This window comes from Chiloscyllium plagiosum, chromosome 25 (genome assembly GCF_004010195.1).
Source record: "Chiloscyllium plagiosum isolate BGI_BamShark_2017 chromosome 25, ASM401019v2, whole genome shotgun sequence".
Classification (NCBI taxonomy): Eukaryota; Metazoa; Chordata; class Chondrichthyes; order Orectolobiformes; family Hemiscylliidae; genus Chiloscyllium; species Chiloscyllium plagiosum.
This window is the reverse complement of record NC_057734.1, coordinates 10,841,332-10,860,133: the sequence shown is the minus strand read 5'-3', so window position 1 is coordinate 10,860,133 and position 18,802 is coordinate 10,841,332. Positions and strand designations below refer to the sequence as shown.

At 42.0% G+C, this 18,802-nt stretch overlaps 1 protein-coding gene across 4 annotated transcripts in view; it reads right to left on the bottom strand.

Annotated features, from left to right (window-relative positions):
• Positions 1-432: 432 nt before the first annotated feature.
• Positions 433-18,802, bottom strand: part of kctd10 (potassium channel tetramerization domain containing 10) — a 44,372-nt gene continuing 26,002 nt past the window's right edge. For 3 of the 4 annotated variants that reach the window (XM_043715482.1, XM_043715485.1, XM_043715486.1), the window contains exons 3-7: positions 18,165-18,334; positions 15,187-15,273; positions 14,176-14,228; positions 10,448-10,643; positions 433-6,196 (exon numbers count right to left, since the gene is read on the bottom strand). In XM_043715482.1, the coding sequence (XP_043571417.1) occupies positions 5,978-6,196; positions 10,448-10,643; positions 14,176-14,228; positions 15,187-15,273; positions 18,165-18,334 (725 nt within the window). In that variant the 3' untranslated portion in view covers positions 433-5,977. The remainder of the gene's footprint in view (positions 6,197-10,447; positions 10,644-14,175; positions 14,229-15,186; positions 15,274-18,164; positions 18,335-18,802) is intronic. The other variant, XM_043715484.1, reaches the window with a different exon arrangement.

Below are 18,802 nucleotides of genomic sequence, written 5' to 3'. Positions count from 1 at the left end.
AGCCTAGCCAGAGACATGGACATCCCATGAAAGAATACAGTTGAAATTAATGCAGGAAGGTTCAGGGACCATAAAAAGTAGCAAATGCCTAGATGAGTTTAGCCAGGATGGAGGTGGATAATATTCAGCCATGGAAATCATGCCATTTTGTTGTTGATCTTGATTTGAGGGCAGATGTCAGTCTCAAGGCTGAAAGGGATACCATGATTTTGAAGAGATTTTCCATACAATACACTGGACAGCAATAAAGAATACTGCTGCTTCCACCTCCAAAAACTGAAGCACAAGAAAACCGTTCCCATCGTGCAGTAAGTACAGAATCTATTTTAATTGATTGGGAAGTGATATCAGAGAAAGTAGAACGTGTCAAACCAACATGCAAGCAGAGTAAACAGAAAACGTACACATCCTCATTTATAGACAGGCAAGAGATTTTTATAAATATAGTTTAAGCTTTATTTACCTTTTATTTAGCTAAATAAAGTGGCAGAGTTTTACAACTGTACAAAATACAGACTTTTTTCAACAATGCACTGATATTATAAAAATAAAGATGGATTACAACAGTATATGCTTTCATGACATTGATTCAAAGGCAGTTCAAATATGTGAATGTAACTCAAATTAAATAGGTACTCATTTTAAACAAAAAGAAAAAAAAATAGACAATTAATCGAACACAGTTGAAAACGGATTTAAAATTCTTTACAGATAGCTGTGCTGGTGAGACTGGGCTTACAAATGCAATTCTACCCTCAGATTGCTGTGATACTGCCTTGAAATCAGTTGTGTTCAAGTGATTCTTAACACACGTTTTGGTCATGACAAGGAGAGATATTAGTATTTGGGAATAAAGCATACTCCAAATGGTTCCAGATCAGATACACCACAGTTAGATGTAGAACAAAGCTCTATCAAGCTTCGAGACTTACGTCAATAGGAGTCCTGCAATATTGCGTAATGTACAGTGAAGCTCTCTTTGTTCATCAGCAACGTGCCTCAGGAGATTACTGCCCTTTGCACTGAGGTATATCTATTCACTACCCAAGGCAGTCACTCAGTAGTCTGAGTACAACCACCTATTAAAGACACATGGATCTTCCCAAACCCATTACATTTAGTACCCTGCACCCAAGACTAATTTCACAATGTTTGCTAAAATTAAACCATTAACCAAAATGATACCACTGGAACCGGAGTGAAGAATGGAATCCAGGGGGCAGGCAAAGAATGTGCTCAGAAATTCTGCATAAGCATGATTGATATCCTTCAAAATACTGCATCGTGGCAACATCTGCAGAAGATTCTTGCCTTTAGCTTTTGAAAATCTCTCAAGCATCTCTGATGAACCACTTTCCTTAGAACTTCTTCAGGGATAGATGACATTGGTACCAGGGTTATACATTGCACAGCACCCTGAACAAAGGCAGGGACAGTGTGATAGTCACTGATAGTTTGTGACATGATGATGGCAACTCAGTCATAGATGTCAAACTGAGGAAATGAGGGTGTCCCAATGTGGAACAGAAACAAGAAATGGGTGACTTGTCATGATCACTAATGTTCAGTCTATAGGACTGGCTGCTGCCAATAATCTCAACGCAGCCCCTCACTCTTGTTTTAGGAGACTGCGTCCCTTTAGGGATTGCTGGTTAGGCCACATCTTTCCCTGAAAGTAACTGACGACCTGGACTTGACGCCTGTATCAAAATGTCCAGCACTTCACTCCCAGTGTTTAATGTCTGTCTATATCCCCTCTCTGATACTCAGTGGCCCACTGTGTCATCATATTTTTAAGCTACTGCAACTATGTTTCCGAATAACTTGCACTGCTTTTCTTCGAAACATTGCATGGCAGTGACCAAAATTTGACATTATTAATTATTTACAAACATCAGTAGGATTGTGGTGGTTGATAATGTAGGGTCTTCTTAATCAACAGACTTTGCAAATTAAAAAATCAGATGTTACGCATAGTTACAGCTTCGCAGTAATGCTCAAACTGAGAGTCATCAGGAGCAAACTGCAAGAGCTGAAGTGAAACCTGCGCCAGAACAAACCTGACAGAGTTAAAGGATGCACTGGCTGGTCACTGGCAGCGAAATCAATTACAATCCCTCGAATATGGATGCGATATTTCAGAACATTGCACTGGCAACTAACAGCAGAGGTTTATGCAGATAGAAATAAAGAGAAGCTTCAACAAATTGATCCATATGACCTTCATCTAAGTTCTCAGATTGCAGTTTGAATTTATTTCTAAAGGCTTGGTTTAGTCCAAATCAAGATGCAAAGAGCTGCCGCAGTGGGGTTTAATAACAGAAAGGTACAGCGTTACCTGCTGAGTTGAAGCATTTCAGATGAGAATCAGACAGAAAGCTATGCTGCAATCTCTCCCCACTCCCAGAGATTTAGCTTTTAGAGCTGCCCAATTCAGTCCTTCTGAAGCAACATATTTAATTAAACACAGTAAGGATTCAGGCAGCAAAGCACCAGTGACCTACACAAGTCCTCCCACAACCCTAACATTTAAATGGTAAAGAAAAGTAGTTATCTGACAATCTGGAAATATTTTCCAATTTTCTTTTAGTAATGGGCAGTAAAATTATTTTGTCATTTTAGGTATGGGTGTTCTGACTATAGTTTTAAACTCACAAGTAAAAGCCATGGTGCAATATTTATACGACACTTCCATTAATTTGATCATATTTACTAAGCCGACTGGCATTCCATTCCAGTTTCTAATGGCCCCGAAACAGAAAGGGAACGCAGTACACTACTTCAGGCCAACACTGAAGTGTCAACCTGGGCATGTGGTCATGGTTGACATTCACAGCATTCCCCGCGCAGATAATCCTGCACAAAAAAAGCGATTACAAGGAGTTGCGTTTAAATCTTAAAATCACTGGTAGCCAGAAGTCGATTAAGTCCACAGAAAGCACTATTATCAGGTCAGATAAAAACTGGGCATGAGGTCTGTTTTTCGTTCAATGAGAAGTCCCAATTAAGCTAACATATGGGTGCTACTTTCCCTGATTAGGAACGTAATGCTCGAGGACTCAAGGAGGAGTGGGCTAGGATTGAAGCAACTGGGAAAAAACTCCTGGCTTTTTTTAAGAAAGACACAAACACAGTGGCTATACAAACAATGAAGGATGGATGGATTGATTAACAGTCCCACATAGGTAGCTAAACTTGCTGTATTTTTAGCAATTTGTTGCCAAAGAGTTGCGTTCTGCATCTTAGGAGAAGTGAGCTAAAATGCTGGTGTTCAAGTAACAGTAAATCCCTGGCCCCAGTGATTGAGGAGAATAGGTATTATTGTTGGTAAGTACTTCCATTTTACAAACTAAACTCTATTTCATATCAAAATACTGAATCAGTGAATATGTGTAAAATCATCACTGAGTTAACTGCTTTCATTAAAAAGTATAACTTATAATACACTGCTGGATAACAATACAAGCCATTATCCCTTTGTAACTAACTACAGAGCTCATGTGAATTTAAACTCCTTTGTCCCCTCACAATGATGTTCAACAAACAGTGCAACAGATAGAAACCAGATCAGACAGTAAACCTGAAGGTTGTTCAGCTGGATTTGACAGAGTTGCACTGTGGACAAAGTTTATTCTAAAAGTCAATGTTCTTAAAAGAGGAGGTAAATTCATACTAACGTGCACATATCTCTGCCCTGATATCGCACTTTGTACAAATAAGGGTTGTGAGAGCTCTGAAGAGGAGGCATATTGGCCTAGAGATGTTAACTGTTTCTCTCTGCAGAGATGCTGCCAGACTGCCACGTTTTTCCAGCACTTTGTTTCGATTTCAGATTTCCAGCTTCAGTGGGAATGTACTTTTATTTTTAATGCTCCTGAGAAACTTTGGATTCATCACCTTAAAGGACCATCAATGAGTGAACGAATGGGCATAACCTCACTGTACCTAATTCAAAAGGCTCTTTACAACAGAATCCAGGTTTGGTAATCTACAACCTATTGTTTTTCTGGGTAATTTCTTCTTGCCCCATGGTCCAAATGGTCAAAGTGTAAAACTCCACTGCTCTTTAAAAAGCCAACATGACAAGTCTGAAACCGATTTCCTTTTGCTGGTTAATTATGGTACATGGGCAGCAGTAACAAAACAAAAGCTTTAACATTTTACAAACTGAGCTGTGGGAGCAGTGATGTGGTATGGATTCAAGAAAGGAACTTGCACACCTCAATAGTTCGCCCTCAGGTAACATTGCTGTCTTATTCATCATCTCCGGGATGAGTTCCTCTGGCCGATTCAATAGAATGCCTCTGACATGAGTAGGCACAGCATCACCCACACTAATGCATCAGCACAATGTGGGCAATACCCTCACAGCACATGACCCAACTTCAAAACTCCACACCAATAGCATCCAAATTGCAGGATGTGCTCTATATGAAAGCAGCATCACTAGCTTTAAGCAAATAACCAGATTTAAGGGTCTGGGGGAATGTGTGGTGAGGTGGGGTAGGGAGCAGCAGGGTGCTGTGAGGGAAGGGAATATTTAATGTAAGGGTCTGGGGAAGTGTGGTGAGGTGGGGTAGGGAGCAGCAGGGTGCAGTGAGGGAAGGGAATATTTAATATAAGTGCCAATGCCATAAACAACTGTTGAACTTTGGGCCAAAATATATAATCATTTAAAGAGTTACATTGTTCTGTAATCTGCTTTGATCAGGAAGAGAAACTTACTGTGTGCTTGTCAGAAATCTAACACACATTTGAAAGTAGAAATGATGTAGATAGCTGCTGTTCCACCTGATATCAGTATACAGTGAATGATGGTCACATGTTCTTCATGTCAAGACAAATCCAGACAGTCCAAGAGATTATACTGTAGAGCACAAGTACATTCTGAGCTCATGCGCGTTCTGCACATGTGATAATAATCAGCTCTTCCATCAATCACTGCTATTTAAAAACACCTCAATAAATACCTGCCTAATAATGACCAAGTGGCAGCTCAGGAGTCAAACTGACATAACACATGACAACAATCTGAAACTGGAACATGCCAGAGAGAAACAGTGGGAAGGGAGTTGAGTGCTACAAGTCAATTGAGAGTGGGCTTTGGGGAGAATATTTTTTAAAAAGTCCTCTTCGTTGATCTTCAATGAACTGAGAAAATCAATTATAGTTTCATCTATACCTTAGCAAGAAGAGCAACTGATTACAGCTCTCTGGGTTGCAAGGAAATGCAAGAACTGGGAGAAGAACCTCCTCATTAAAAATTACCATGTCAGTGTATAAAACACAAAAGGCAAGTCTACTCCATGAAAAAAATCCTCATTCTGCTTTGATAGGACGGAAGGAAATTAAACATTGCTTAGTGATATCTGTAATTTATCAACAAAAAAGAAAAGCTATTTTTATGAAGGAACAGTGCCCAAAGGTGGAAACACACAACAGGACCAGCATCTTTCTGAAGGACAGGTATCAGGATACTGTTCAGCACACAACGAACAGTACTCCTTCCTTTCTGATGAACCTGCTGTGCCTCTCCACAATTTTCAGTCAATTGTGATCTCTGCTCCACAAGATTGGAAGAGTTACTTTTGGAAAAACAATGAAAATAAATTAACTGTTCAGTTATATTTTCTGTGAAGAGTAATAGTTGAACACATTCTGTACAATTTAAGAAGTGCATTGCCTCTTCAATAATTACAGCGCTGTGTAAGGCTAGAGTCTAACCGTGTAATCGGGATACCCAGACATTGTGCAGCGTGTCCATTCTTTAGCACTCCACGTACTGCACATCATGAGTTCTTCAGCATGGCTGAGTTTTACCGATTGACGTTAATCTATTCACTATTCTAAAACATTATAGGAACCTCATTTTGTGATAAAGTTGTCTCTTCTCTATCACTTTCTCCGGGGAAAGTAAGGAGAAAAGGGTTCGAGAGTAGGACCTATGGACAGACAGACAGACGCCGAGCAGTTCCTCTCACTGATGGAGGTGTGATCGGTCATCTGGCCGCTTGATGTGAATCCTTCGAACCCGTTCAATCCTATCCCGCTCCTCCTCTTCCTCGAGGTGATGAGATCGACCTGCCGCTCCTCCAGTCGCTTCTAACAGTGCGTTATCCGGCCCACGCCCATCCTGAGTCTCGTACAGTAAAATATTCAGGGTCTCTTCATAGATTCGAGCTTCGGGGAACTCAACCTGTGGAAGGGACAGGTCGTCAATCCACACACACACACACCTCACAACGTTGCACATCAAAAGCAGCAAATTCTGGCAACCCAACAGTAGTGTCTCAATTCATTTTCTTCACCCAATAACAAGCAAGCATTCCTTCACTATCAGGGTGATGCCCGTCTTAGTGAAATCCCGTGCATGAATCTTCTATTCTTTTAATCAACCTGTGCAGACATGTTATGACACAGCTCTGGAACAGCTGAGATGTGAACCCAGGTTTTCTGGTTCAGAGGTAGGGACATTAACACTGCGCCTCAGCAGACCCCAAATGAATCTTCTATTGCTTAGCTCATAAGGAGCACTGTGGTATACACCGTGTAGGTCCTGATAACTGGGACCTTAAAATGAATAACAAACAAACATTAGACTTTATATTTATACAGAGCTTGGCATGAATTCCTCATGTCCCAAGATGTTTCACAGCAAATCGAGTTACTATGTAGCGTGGTCACTGCTGTAATGTAGTAATCACCAATGTGCACACGATAACGTCAGCTCTGAGATAATGGCCAGATAATCTGTTTGCAAATCTGGATGAGGGACAAACATTAACCAGGGGCACTCTCCAGCTTTTCTGCTAACAGCCCCATAGGATTTCCTCTGAACATGTCGACAGTTTCATATCACTTTCATACTTACCGCACTTCAATATAAAAAAGGACAAATGCAGTACGGTAAATGTGAAATAGAATAGAAAACATGGAGGTCAAATGGGAAGGCGAGCTGATGTCTTGGTCAGACATTTCCCTGGGAACTCTGAAGGGCCATCTCTGAGCTTCTGCCTTCAGGTGTTAATCGAGTTGCTGTGCAGTTCCAGCACTTTCTGGCTACATCACTTTTCCAGTGCAGCACAACTACAGTGAACTGAGCTTCCTGTACAATACGAGGGTGCAGTCAAACGTAAACTGTTTACTTCAAGGGATCTTGCTACCTACCCCAGTTCATGAGCTGTCTGGATCTCTCACTTACTGAATGGGTCACTGATTAATGGGACGTGTTATCATGCTGAACAGGATTTTACAATGAAACAACTTAAAAGGTATTGATTGTACAAGAATTGGTCACCTGCCAATAGAACTCCCAATAACGTTTCAGACTACAGAGCTTTAATAATGAATTAGTATAATGTAATTGTGAAGTAGCAGTCAATTGAAGGTACAAGAGAGTGTAACACCGTGATAGGTCAGGAACTCTCACGGAATTTCCTTTGTAGCTCAGCCCCTTTGTACAGCACCTGGAGGAACCCTCCTCAGATGCACGTCCCAGCAACTCATTCCCACAAAGCACAGGCAGAAGCTGAGGGGCTAAGATTATGAACCAGCCTCGATCATGGGTCACATTAGTTACACAGAATTGAAGGTTAGTATATTGTAGGAGTGGCAGGGAGAAAAGGAGGAACAAGTAGTAAATTACATTAGCAGATTTTAAAAAAATTCATCATGGGATGCAGTGTCGCTGGCTGGAGCAGTAATTATTAGACAACCCTAACTGGCCTGCCTACTGGAATTACTACTGTCCACAGGGTGTATGGATACCATTCCAATGCTCACTAAATATGTCAAATTCCCTCCTTCTACATCATCACAATTCTGTGATTCATGCTTAGTGCATGCATGTATGGAACGAGCTGCCAGAGGAAGTGGTGGACGCTAGTACAATTACAACATTTAAAAGGCATCTGGATGGGTATACGAATAGGAAGGGTTTAGAGGATTATGGGTCAAGTGCTAGCAAATGGGACTAGATTAGGTTACGATATTTGGTCAGTGTGGACTAGTTAGGCTAAAGAGCCCATTTCCATGCAATATATCTCTATGACTCTTCCATGTTACATAGTATCATACTGTATTACAATGATTCACAATGGACATTGAACAGGAAGTGGAGAACTTTAAGAAGGTTACTGAGGTGGTGATGATGGTGGAACAGGTAGCAAACCACAGAGCTTGTAGAGATTTTTCAGTGTGGGACACAGTTCTGGTAGCAGCAGTGGTGGTGTGGATGGAGGTGCAGCAGACCACAGAAGAAAGAGTGAAGCTTTCATCCTCAGAGAAGACTGCAGAGGGAGGCGAGAGAAGGCCTGTGTGTGAGAGCTAATCAAGACCAGCAAGGACAGTGAGAGTGTGACAGGGAGTTTCAAATAGGAACATGGGTACCGAACATGCTGGGGAGATGAGAGATACCTTCATCTTTTAGGCATGGAACGTACAAATCAATGAATTCTGCCTGTCCACCTGAAACTGTGTTGCCCCCCTCCCCCCCCCCACTCCCAATTCATCCTGAGGTAACTATATTTAAACAGTGGTTAAAAAAATCAGCAAGCATTTTTAACAACAGCAGCCATTAACAATATACAGAGATATTATTTTCTATTGAAGATTTAAACATAGACTTAATGAAATCCTTCAGTTCAGTTGCTATCATGAGACAATGACACACCTGAGTAATTGGAAGATATTCTGGAATCTCAAGTGTTCAGATGATAGATCCATTCAAGGTTTATTGCTGCACTTTGTGTGACCCCACGTTTAATGAGATCGGTTCCTTGTAACTATACCACTACTCTCTATTTCACAAAATATCCAAAGTCATAATGACTATTTAATGACATCCTGCTTTAAGAACACAAAAAGCTAGTCTCATTCCATTGCTGACAAAGTGGGTGATAACAATGAACAACAGTCTGTGCGGACCGTGGCTGTGCCTTAGTCAGAAGCAGCACTAGCCAGCTCGGCTATGGCCGTGGATGGGAGCCCCATCGGAGTACCTCAATCTCAGCTCACTCCTCCTCAAAGCCATACTGCCAAGTGCTGCACTGTCAGAAATTTTGACGGAGACAAAAGTCAACATCCTACTTTCCCCCTCAACTGGATTAAAAATCACCCTGTATAACTGGTGGAAGAAAAGGGGATGTTTCTCCTGTTTCAGACCAATGGTTGTCCCATCAATATCACTGAACGTGGAGCTGGCCAAGCTTGCTGCTTTACTCTCTCTGAACCTGTACAACAGAAACTGCACTGCAGAAAGGGCTGCAGCCACTGAGAAGTGCTCTGCAGTTCTGATAGACAGTACTAGCAATACAAATTCTTATTTATTCCTGGCCATTACACCATACTGTTTACCACTGAGAACAGCAATGACCTTGTTCACCCTGAATGGTTGATGGAATATTGCTCTTCAACATTCTGGAATTACTCAAATTAAAATAGAGAAAAACAATAATATAGTTTCATGATAGATCAGTTAACCAAGAGCAGTATAGGTCCATTGTTTACAGTTCTGGAAAAGTGTCATACAGCACGGAAACAGACCCTTCGTTCCAACCAGTCCATGCTGACCATAACCCAAACTAAACTATTCCCACCGGCCTGCTCCTGGCCCATATCGCTCCAAACTGTCCCTATTCATGTTCTAAATATTGTAACTGTACTGGTATCCACCACTTCAGGAAATTCATTTCATACGCAAACCACCCTCTGTGCGAAAAACTTGTTCTCAAATCACACTGGAACTCAAAACATTAACCCTGCTGCTGACTCTCTCCACAGATGCCGTGGTTTAAGAAGGGAGCTTACCCCCCCACCTTCTCTAGGGTAGGTAGGGATGAGCAACAAATGCTGATCCAGCCAGCAAACCTATATCCAATGCATGAATTAAAAATGAGATGCTTCTAGACCTATGTTTCACCTGCACTTGCTGACTTTATTCTATTTATTTAATGCCAGTTGGGACTCAGCATAGTTATTGGAGTCAGAAGGTTAGGGGATCAAGGCCCGTTCCAGGAATACAGCAGCAAAATCAGTTTTCCGGGGGGGGCGGCGGTGCTACATTTGTGAAGATGCCATCTTTAAGATAAAGTTTGAATGAACTATATGCCCGCTTAGGTGGATTTGAGACATCCCATGGCATGACTTCAAGTAAAAGTTGGCCAGGTATTTTGGGTGTTCTGGCCAAGGTTTATCCATTAATTAACATTGCAAATAAGTCTGGTCATTATCACACCGCTGCAAGCAGAAGCCTACTATGTGTAAGTTGGTTGCTATGGTTCCAACATTATACCGGTGTTGATTGTTGTAAGGGACTGCACTGTCTGTAAAACACCTGGAGAGGTCTGTAAAAGATGTGGTTTTAATGCCAGTTTCATAAGAACATGCACCCTGGTCACAAATATGGTGCGGCTCTATAAGATGGATCACCCTGCAAGTTAAAACCCACCTTGGTCTGTTTCTTCTCTGTTGCGTACACAATGGAGGTGCAGCAGACCTCAGCGATCTTTCGGCCCTGCCCATAGAAGGACCAGCAGCAGATTTCATCGCCAAGGACATCTTTTATGAAGAGCACTCTCCCATTAAAACGCAGCGACAACTTGTCAAACAGCTCAATGTTCTTCAGCATATTGTCATCCGAGTTGCTGAAAGTGTAAGAGACAACTTCAACTGAATGCACGGTAATTTGAAACAGATTGGTCAGTCTATCTGAATCCTGGCTTTCACCAATTGATATAAAGGTCCCAGCCCCAATAACAACGCCTCAATTCCTACAAATATTAAATCGCATCTGAATTTCAAGCCTTTGGGACAGTCACAGCTTATGAAAGGTATTAGATAAATGCTTACAGGTTAAGATTCCAAATTCGCCAATTAGTTTCTCAAATCTCTCTGCCTCCATTTCCAACTTCAGGAGGCTCCCTAAAACCTTTTGATTTTTTATTTTTGACAATGTGTCCTAATAACTTGTGTCACTTGGTGTTAAATTTTGTTTGATAAATGTTATTGTGAAATGCTGAGGCCATTGAATTATACCAAGGATGTTACTTCAATGAATTGTAGCTCATTACTGAAGCTGAGATAGAAGAATTCTGTCTCCTGCGATCTAATAGCAAGGGAGTACATGATGAACAGTAGGACCCTGGGAAGCACAGAGGATCAGGGGAACCTTGGTGTGCTTAAGGTATCAGGACAGGTGGATACATTGGTTACAAAGATACATGGCATACTGCCCTTACTGGGCAATCATAGTTTAAGAGCAGGAGGATAATGCTGGAATTGTACCATTGTTGGTTAGAATTCTGTGTGCAGTTATGGAATCCACATTATAGGAGGGAAGTAATGGCACTGGAGAGGGTGCAGAGGAGATTTACCAGGGTGTTGCCTGGGCTAGAGAGTTTCAGTTATAAAGAGAGATTGGACTGACTGGAATTATTTTCCTTAAAGGAGATGGGGGGAGGAACACGATGGAGATGTATAACATTACTAGGGGCATGGACAGGGCTAGACAGGAAGGAACTTTTTCCCTTGGTGGAGAAATCAATGACAAGGCATGGCAGGTGGGACATGGATTTAAGGGAAGGGGTGAGAGGTTTAGAGTCCTAGAGATGTACAGCATGGAAACAGACCCTCTGGTACAATCCATCCATGCAGACCAGGTATCCCAACCCAATCTAATCCCACCTGCCAGCACCCGGCCCATATCTCTCCAAACCCTTCCTATCCATATACTTATCCAGATACCTTTTAAATGTTGTAGTTGTATCAGCCTCCACCACTTCCTCTGCTAGTTCATTCCATACACGTATCACCCTCTGCGTGAAAAAGTTGCCCCATAGGTCTCTTTTACATGTTTCGCCTCTCACCCTAAACCCATGCCCTCTTGTTCTGAACTCCCCCACCCCAGGGAAAAGACTTTGTCTATTTACCCTATCCATGCCCCTCCATGCCATGAACCAGAGTACACGTTCTTATGAGGTTTTGTGAACCTGTATAAGGTTTAGCCTCCGATGCTCCAGGGAAAACAGCCCCAGCCTATTCAACCTCCCCCTATAGCTCAAACCCTCTAACTCTGGCAACATCTTTGTAAATCTTTTCTGAAACCTTTCAAGTTTCACAACATCTTTCCGATAAGAAGGAGACCAGAATTGCACATAATATTCCAACAGTGGCCTAACCAATGCCCTGTACAGCCGCAACATGACATCCTAACTCCTGTACTCAATACTCTGACCAATAAAGGAAAGCATACCAAACACCTTCTTCACTATCCTATCTACCTGCAACTGGAAGAGCAATGAACCTGCACTCCAAGGTCTCTTTGTTCAGCAACACTCCCTAGGACCTTACCATTAAGTGGATAAGTCCTGCTAAGATTTGCGTTCCCAAAATGACAAAAAGTAGAGGACTCCGCATCGAGCCTTGTGGTACTCCACTGGTCACAGGCCTCCAGTCTAAAAACAACCCTCCACCACCACCCTCTGTCTTCTACCTTTGAGCCAGTTCTGTATCCAAATGGCTAGTTCTCCCTGAATTCCATGAGGTCTAACCTTGCTAATCGGTCTTCCATGGGGAACCTTGTCGAACGCCTTACTGAAGTACATATAGATCACATCTACCTCTCTGCCATCATCTATCCTCTTTGTTACTTCCTCAAAAAACTCAATCAAGTTTGAGAGACATGATTTTCCACGCACAAAACCCAGGTGCATTATCCCTAATCAGTCCTTGCCTTTCCAAATACATGCAGATCCGGTCCCTCAGGATTCCCTCCAACAACTTGCCCACCACCGACGTCAGGCTCACTAGTCTATAGTTCCTTGGCTTGTCCTTACCACCTTTCTTAAACAGTGGCATCACTTTAGCCAACCTCCAGTCTTCCAGCACTTCACCTATGACTATCGATGATACAAATATCTCAGCAAGAGGCTCAGCAATCACTTCCCTAGCTTCCCACAGAGTTCTAAGGTACACCTGATCAGATCCTGGGGATTTATTCACCTTTAAGCATTTCCAGACATTCAGCACTTCCTCCTCTAATATTTACAGGAAATGTTAGAAAAAAATCTTTTCATAGGGGCGGTGGAAATCTGGAACTCACTGTCTGTAATGGTAGGAGAGGCAGAAACCCTCATAACATTGAAGGAGTATTTAAATGTATGTTTGGAATGCTAACGCATACAAAGCTATGGGCCAAGTGTTGGAAAATGCCATTAAAATTCATAGGCAGTTGTTTATGACTGCTATGGATACAATGGGCTAAAGGGCCTTTCTTGTGCTGTAGGTCTCTATTGCTATTTACATCACAGTAGATGTTTGCATTATTTTTGTATGGACTCTGTTCCTGCCTACAGAATATATACTTCCCAGCTAAATGACTTGTTCTCACTGAGCTGGTTCACTGAAGGTGTGTGAAGGAGTAACTGATTCTCCAGTACTCCCTCATTCTGTTCAGGAAACAGTGTCCAGGATTAGCAGAAAAACTGTAAGTGCAGACCAGCATCACAATGCACTCCACTGGGTACTGCTCCTGTTCTCAAAAAGGCATCGATTCCTGCTGAGACACTGCTTTAGACTTGGTCGATGATCACTGAGGGACAAGCCCTCTGGAACCCTCATCCTTCAGAGCAGGTCCCAATGGTGTCAGCCCTGCATCCCCACTTCTCTAATTCTAATCTGATGCACACCTTGTTTTCCAGGGCTGTATCACTGGCAATCCACACCCCCTCCTGCCTATGAGCCATGACCTTGAAACTGCTGGCTCTAAACGTCTGCATTTCTCTACCTCACACTCCTCCAATGAAGATGCTTCTCAAAGTCCCACCTCTTTGACCAGGCTTTCAGTCACCTGCTCCAATGCTGCCTTAGCTGGTCTGATATCAGATTTTGAAGCCTTTGGATATTTTACTTTATAGGTTCTTCATAAATTCTGCACCCCTGCCCTGTTCAGTGACTGGATAATAATCCAGGAAGATGAGCCAAGGCTGACAGTTCGCGCTCCTTATTTACAGGTTATTAAAACCAAGTACATCACCCACACTAATGCGAGACACACACACACACAGCACTGGGATCTTTTAATCTACAGCTTCATGTACCAGCCATTTGGCTGTCATAAGAGTTTTGTATTTAAAATTCTGTTAGTAATGTGGCACTGATCAGATGGTCTTTGCTTACCTGGTGTATGAGTATTTGTTGTTGCTTCTGTTGTACAACAGCTTAACTGCAGGCTACAAACAGAAAAGAATATTTGTAGTAGATATGACTTCAAGACATGAATGACAACTAGTCAATAAGAACATAGCCTTGTTCATCTGCTACACGGTTTCACACTAGTCACACTGATTAGATCAAAACAATCTCTCCCTGGTGGCGGAATGGAGTCAACAGGAAATAAACATGCGCAGTCTGAATTTAAGTCAAGGAAGTTTTTTTTTATTTGTTAATGGAATATAGGGTTGCTGCCTACAGTATTTATTGTCCTCTCCTAACTGCCTTCAAGTTAATGATGGAGGGCTACATTCCTGAGCTGCTGTCCTTGGGGTGGAGGGGCTCCCAGTGTTATGTGAGGGAGTTCCAGGATTTTCACCCAGCCACATTGAAGGAACAAGTTCCCTTTCCAAGTGAATGGCTGGAAAGGGAACTTGTAGATATTTTCTGTCCATGGCATTCCAAGTGGTAGAGGGTGTGGGTTCAGAAAGTGGTGTCACAGGAGCCTTAGGGGGTTACTGCAGTGCATGGTACAGTGCTACTCAGTGTCGATTTTAAAGGGAACAAATGGATTGCCATTAGGTGGGCTACTTTGTCCATGAAGCTGTTGAGTTTCTGAGTGCGGTTGAAACTGAATCCATTCAGACAAGTGATGTATTTCATCCCACCCCAGAAAGTGTGGGGGAATACCACACAGTATGCCAGTGACTGGCTCATATTAGCAATTCCATTCCTGTGATCGGAGTGGAAGGGGAAGCATCTTACATAGGGTTAAAGTACAAGTTTGGCTTTAGCACATTGGCAATCCAGTCTGCATAGAATTGAGCTTTGTTGTCTCATTGTCCAGGCATGACTTAATACCAGCATTGGATAAAGAGAACAGAAAAACAGGCCTTACATGCCTAACCTTGACCTTTCAAAGAGAAGAAGCATTTTCAGTGATAAGCTCCCAATGGCAAGCTTGCCGATTGCTCTAACCTTGTTAGAAGTTGCTATCAATCGCTGCTCCTCTTTGTTGGATGTGATCACAGGAACTTTACAGAAAGGTTCATAAGTTTCTTTCTGCTGCAAAACAAACACAGATACCTCAGAAAATCGCAAGAACTGAAAATATCTTCAAGAACTGAAAAAAAATCGTAGCAAACAGAGCATTTTTTTAAGATCAAAATTATGCAAAGATGCAGCAATCAAATTCAATTGTGTGTGAAGTACTTTGGTGAGATGAAGCTAATCAAAGCAAAGCATCAGAATTCTGGTCACCTTGTACTTTGTGGTCTGGAATCAGTCTTCCTTTTGTATCTGTGGGAAGGTGCCTCAGGGTGATTCTTTGTTTGAGAAATGCTGCATCAATATAATGATTCATTGACTGCTGGCCTACAACATCTGGATACATTGACTACTGGATTCACTACTGTTGCAAGATTATCTTCTGTTTCTCCTCTAAATATCTGAACTCCTCTAAGTAGGATATTCTGCCCATTTCTTTGTCCAAGAATATAAAATCCAATTCACTGGAATATCGAATGTTTAAGGGGCTACATTATGGAGAACCAACCTGAGTTGTAATGTCTTGAATTAAAGATAGTTGGTAAAAGAACAAGATGGGGTATGAGGCAAATTTCTTAGTGCAGCCTGTTGGCATGGTTTGGGTATGCACTGCCAAAAAGGATGGTGGAAGCAGATTCAGAAGTAATGTCCAAAAGGGAACTAGATAATATCTTATAAGGGAATGTTTGCATGGCTGTGGCTGAATTGCAGCAATTGGACATGCTGGTAAAGAGCTGGAGCAGATACAATGGGCTGAGGCACCCTCATTCCATTGAGAGATTCTAATCACTGTTCCTGGCAACCTCACCCAGTTCTTATTGGTGTAAAGAAATTCTTTCTCCTGATCCTGCATCAGTATTCTGTGGTCCTCGTGCCCAGACATTACCAAAAGTGCTTTATTTTATTTTAATTTGCTTCCTTTGCCGTACATACTTCTATCAGGTCCCCTCTGAAGCTTCCCTTTCTGTGTCTGAGAAGCCCTTGCTTATCACATTGTAGGCTACAGCGTCTCTTCTGAGATCAATCTTACTGAACTGTGCAGCACTGCCTTCAATTCCTGAAAATCCCCTAGTTACATAGTCAGTAGCATTGCTGTGCAATATAGTGTGCATAGAGTCTGTTATGAAGTTGAAGGCGTATACTGCACCTTTAATAGATAGTGAATGCTGTTTTGCACTGAGAGCTTACAAGCACCAGGCACAGGACTAACTAGCAGTCTCAGAGTGTACTGGAAAATTGAAAATGTGTAACATTTGGCTATGAAGTAAATACCCGAGTTGATTGCTGTTTTGACAACAATTCAAATTTAACCAGTTTAAATTATGCCCTAGGATACTAAAACGCAATCAAGTTTGAATTTATTGTTTTTACCAACAACGAACCAGAGACAATTCGATGTAAGGCGTATGAAAAAGGCTGGCAGTTTGAATGTCAGACAGAGTAACTGCCATTGAGCGAGCAACTGCCATTTGAAACTCTCTATCAAAAGGTACATTTTCACATGAAACATCTTCACAGTAAAAAGACGATGACCCAGAGGGATCTTCAGCTGGAAGCAGAAAGACACCGGATGCGACAGCTATTGTATGGTTTTGAAATTAAGTTGATGTGTTTTATTGGAGCAGTATATTGTTATAGAGTTGGAGGCAGATAATAAGCAGTTAAGAGAATGGGGGGGCTTACGAGTTGTGAATGGTTATTGTTTAATGTTCACCTTTAGAGTTAAAGGATAAATTCATATTATTTTCTTTAAATATTGGAAGTTGGAAGTTCTCATCACTCATATTTTAAGAGATTATGAGGCGAGATGAGCTTTTCTGGGTGTTTGGTTTAATTAACAGAGGGGTTCATCACCGTGTCGTAACAACTCCCAGAAACATTCAGGGAACGTGGAGTGAATCCTGCTGCAGAAACTCATGGCAGTGGCTGTCTTAGCTAAAACGTGGAGTTGGATAAGGAATTAGCTAAAATACTGGGCAATAGTTAGGGAATAGTACTGGCTGAGGTGACATACTGAATGGTGTGTCCCATTATGTAAGGAATTTAGATTCAGAAATGTAAAGGAAATTTGTTGCATGATAATGGGGCTAAATGGCCACCTCTCTTTTTGCCGAGGTTTCTGCAGCTTACACTGCCCCTTAGTAATCTGGAATTTGAATGCAGCTGAAGAGAGAGAGGGAGGCATGTGAAGTTTTCCACCTTGCATTCATCTGGACAAACACAAGAATACCACCTTTCAAACAATCACATCAATTTACCAATAGTCTGAAGCATATTGTTTGTTGTTGCATTTTCTATGGCAACACATCAGCCAATTGGAGTCAAATTATCAAACAATCAGCACCATTTTTTGTATCAATTATTGCCATTGTTTGAAATTTGCTATTCTTGCATTTGTCTTGATGAGTGCAAAATGAAAGGCCTTGGCAAACTGTTTCTCTTGTCAGCAATATTCAGGTTTGTGTAGTATTAATTTTCATTAGTTGCAAACCAACACAACTTCAAATTTTGTCAATTTCCCAATCTACTTAGTAGGATTTACCATAATTCCCATGTCAAGGTTGATCAGTATTTCATCTCCATTCACCACATTGTTGCTCCATGACTCTTGTTGCTATTCTATTAAACTTTATCAGTCATTGCTGAATGATCCAGCTTTAATTTTAAGATTTGATATCTGTTCTGGTGATCCTCAGAGGAGATGGCTTATTCTATTGAATCCCTCTTTAAGAGATTTCCAGTAGATCATTGCTCAAGCTCCTAACCTCACCCTGATAGACTGCTATTGGAAATGGTTCTCCTTACGTACTGGACCAAGCTCCTTCAGCTTTGAGGAGACTAGCTGATCTAATGGGAAGACTGGAGACCGAATCGGCTGAACATGGTGTGCACCATGATGATGGTTTTACCTGAAGAGCAGCTTGACACTCCTCCACCAGCCCCTGCACCAAGTAGTACTTCGCTTCAGCTAGCAACTCCTCAATTTCACGGTTAGTCTCTGGCAGGGGCACAGCACCATCACGCAGGTAGTTCAGAACTGCACCAAAGTGCTTCCCGCAGCGGTCAATTAGGATCCAGCCTGCAAAACAGAAGATGCCTCGGTTCTTATCTCTACTTCTCAATCACTTAAACACTTTGCTGCTTCACCACTCCAAAACCATGTGGACAATCATCTCCCACCCTGTGCAGGTGAAAGGAGGGGGTGATTGGGAGAACTATTCGCATTCGTTCCTTGTGGAACCAGATTCCCCAGTCGCTTACCCTAGTGATACAGGCTGCACTGAGCAGCTCACTCACGAGTTGGCTGGCAATTGAACCAAGGAAGGGACAGTGAAAAATAAATCAGGGAAAATAGAAAATATCAGAATGTTCAGCCGGTCAGGAAGCATCTGGGGATTGGAACACTGAGTTAATGTTTTAGGACCACAATCTGTCCTTGCCTGCCACCTGAGTTGTATTAGCACCAATGCTCCTCCGGGTGGTGCAACTGCCTCATTACAGTGGGCTGTACTCACCACTGCCCTCAGGTGGAAGCTAGAGGTACAGC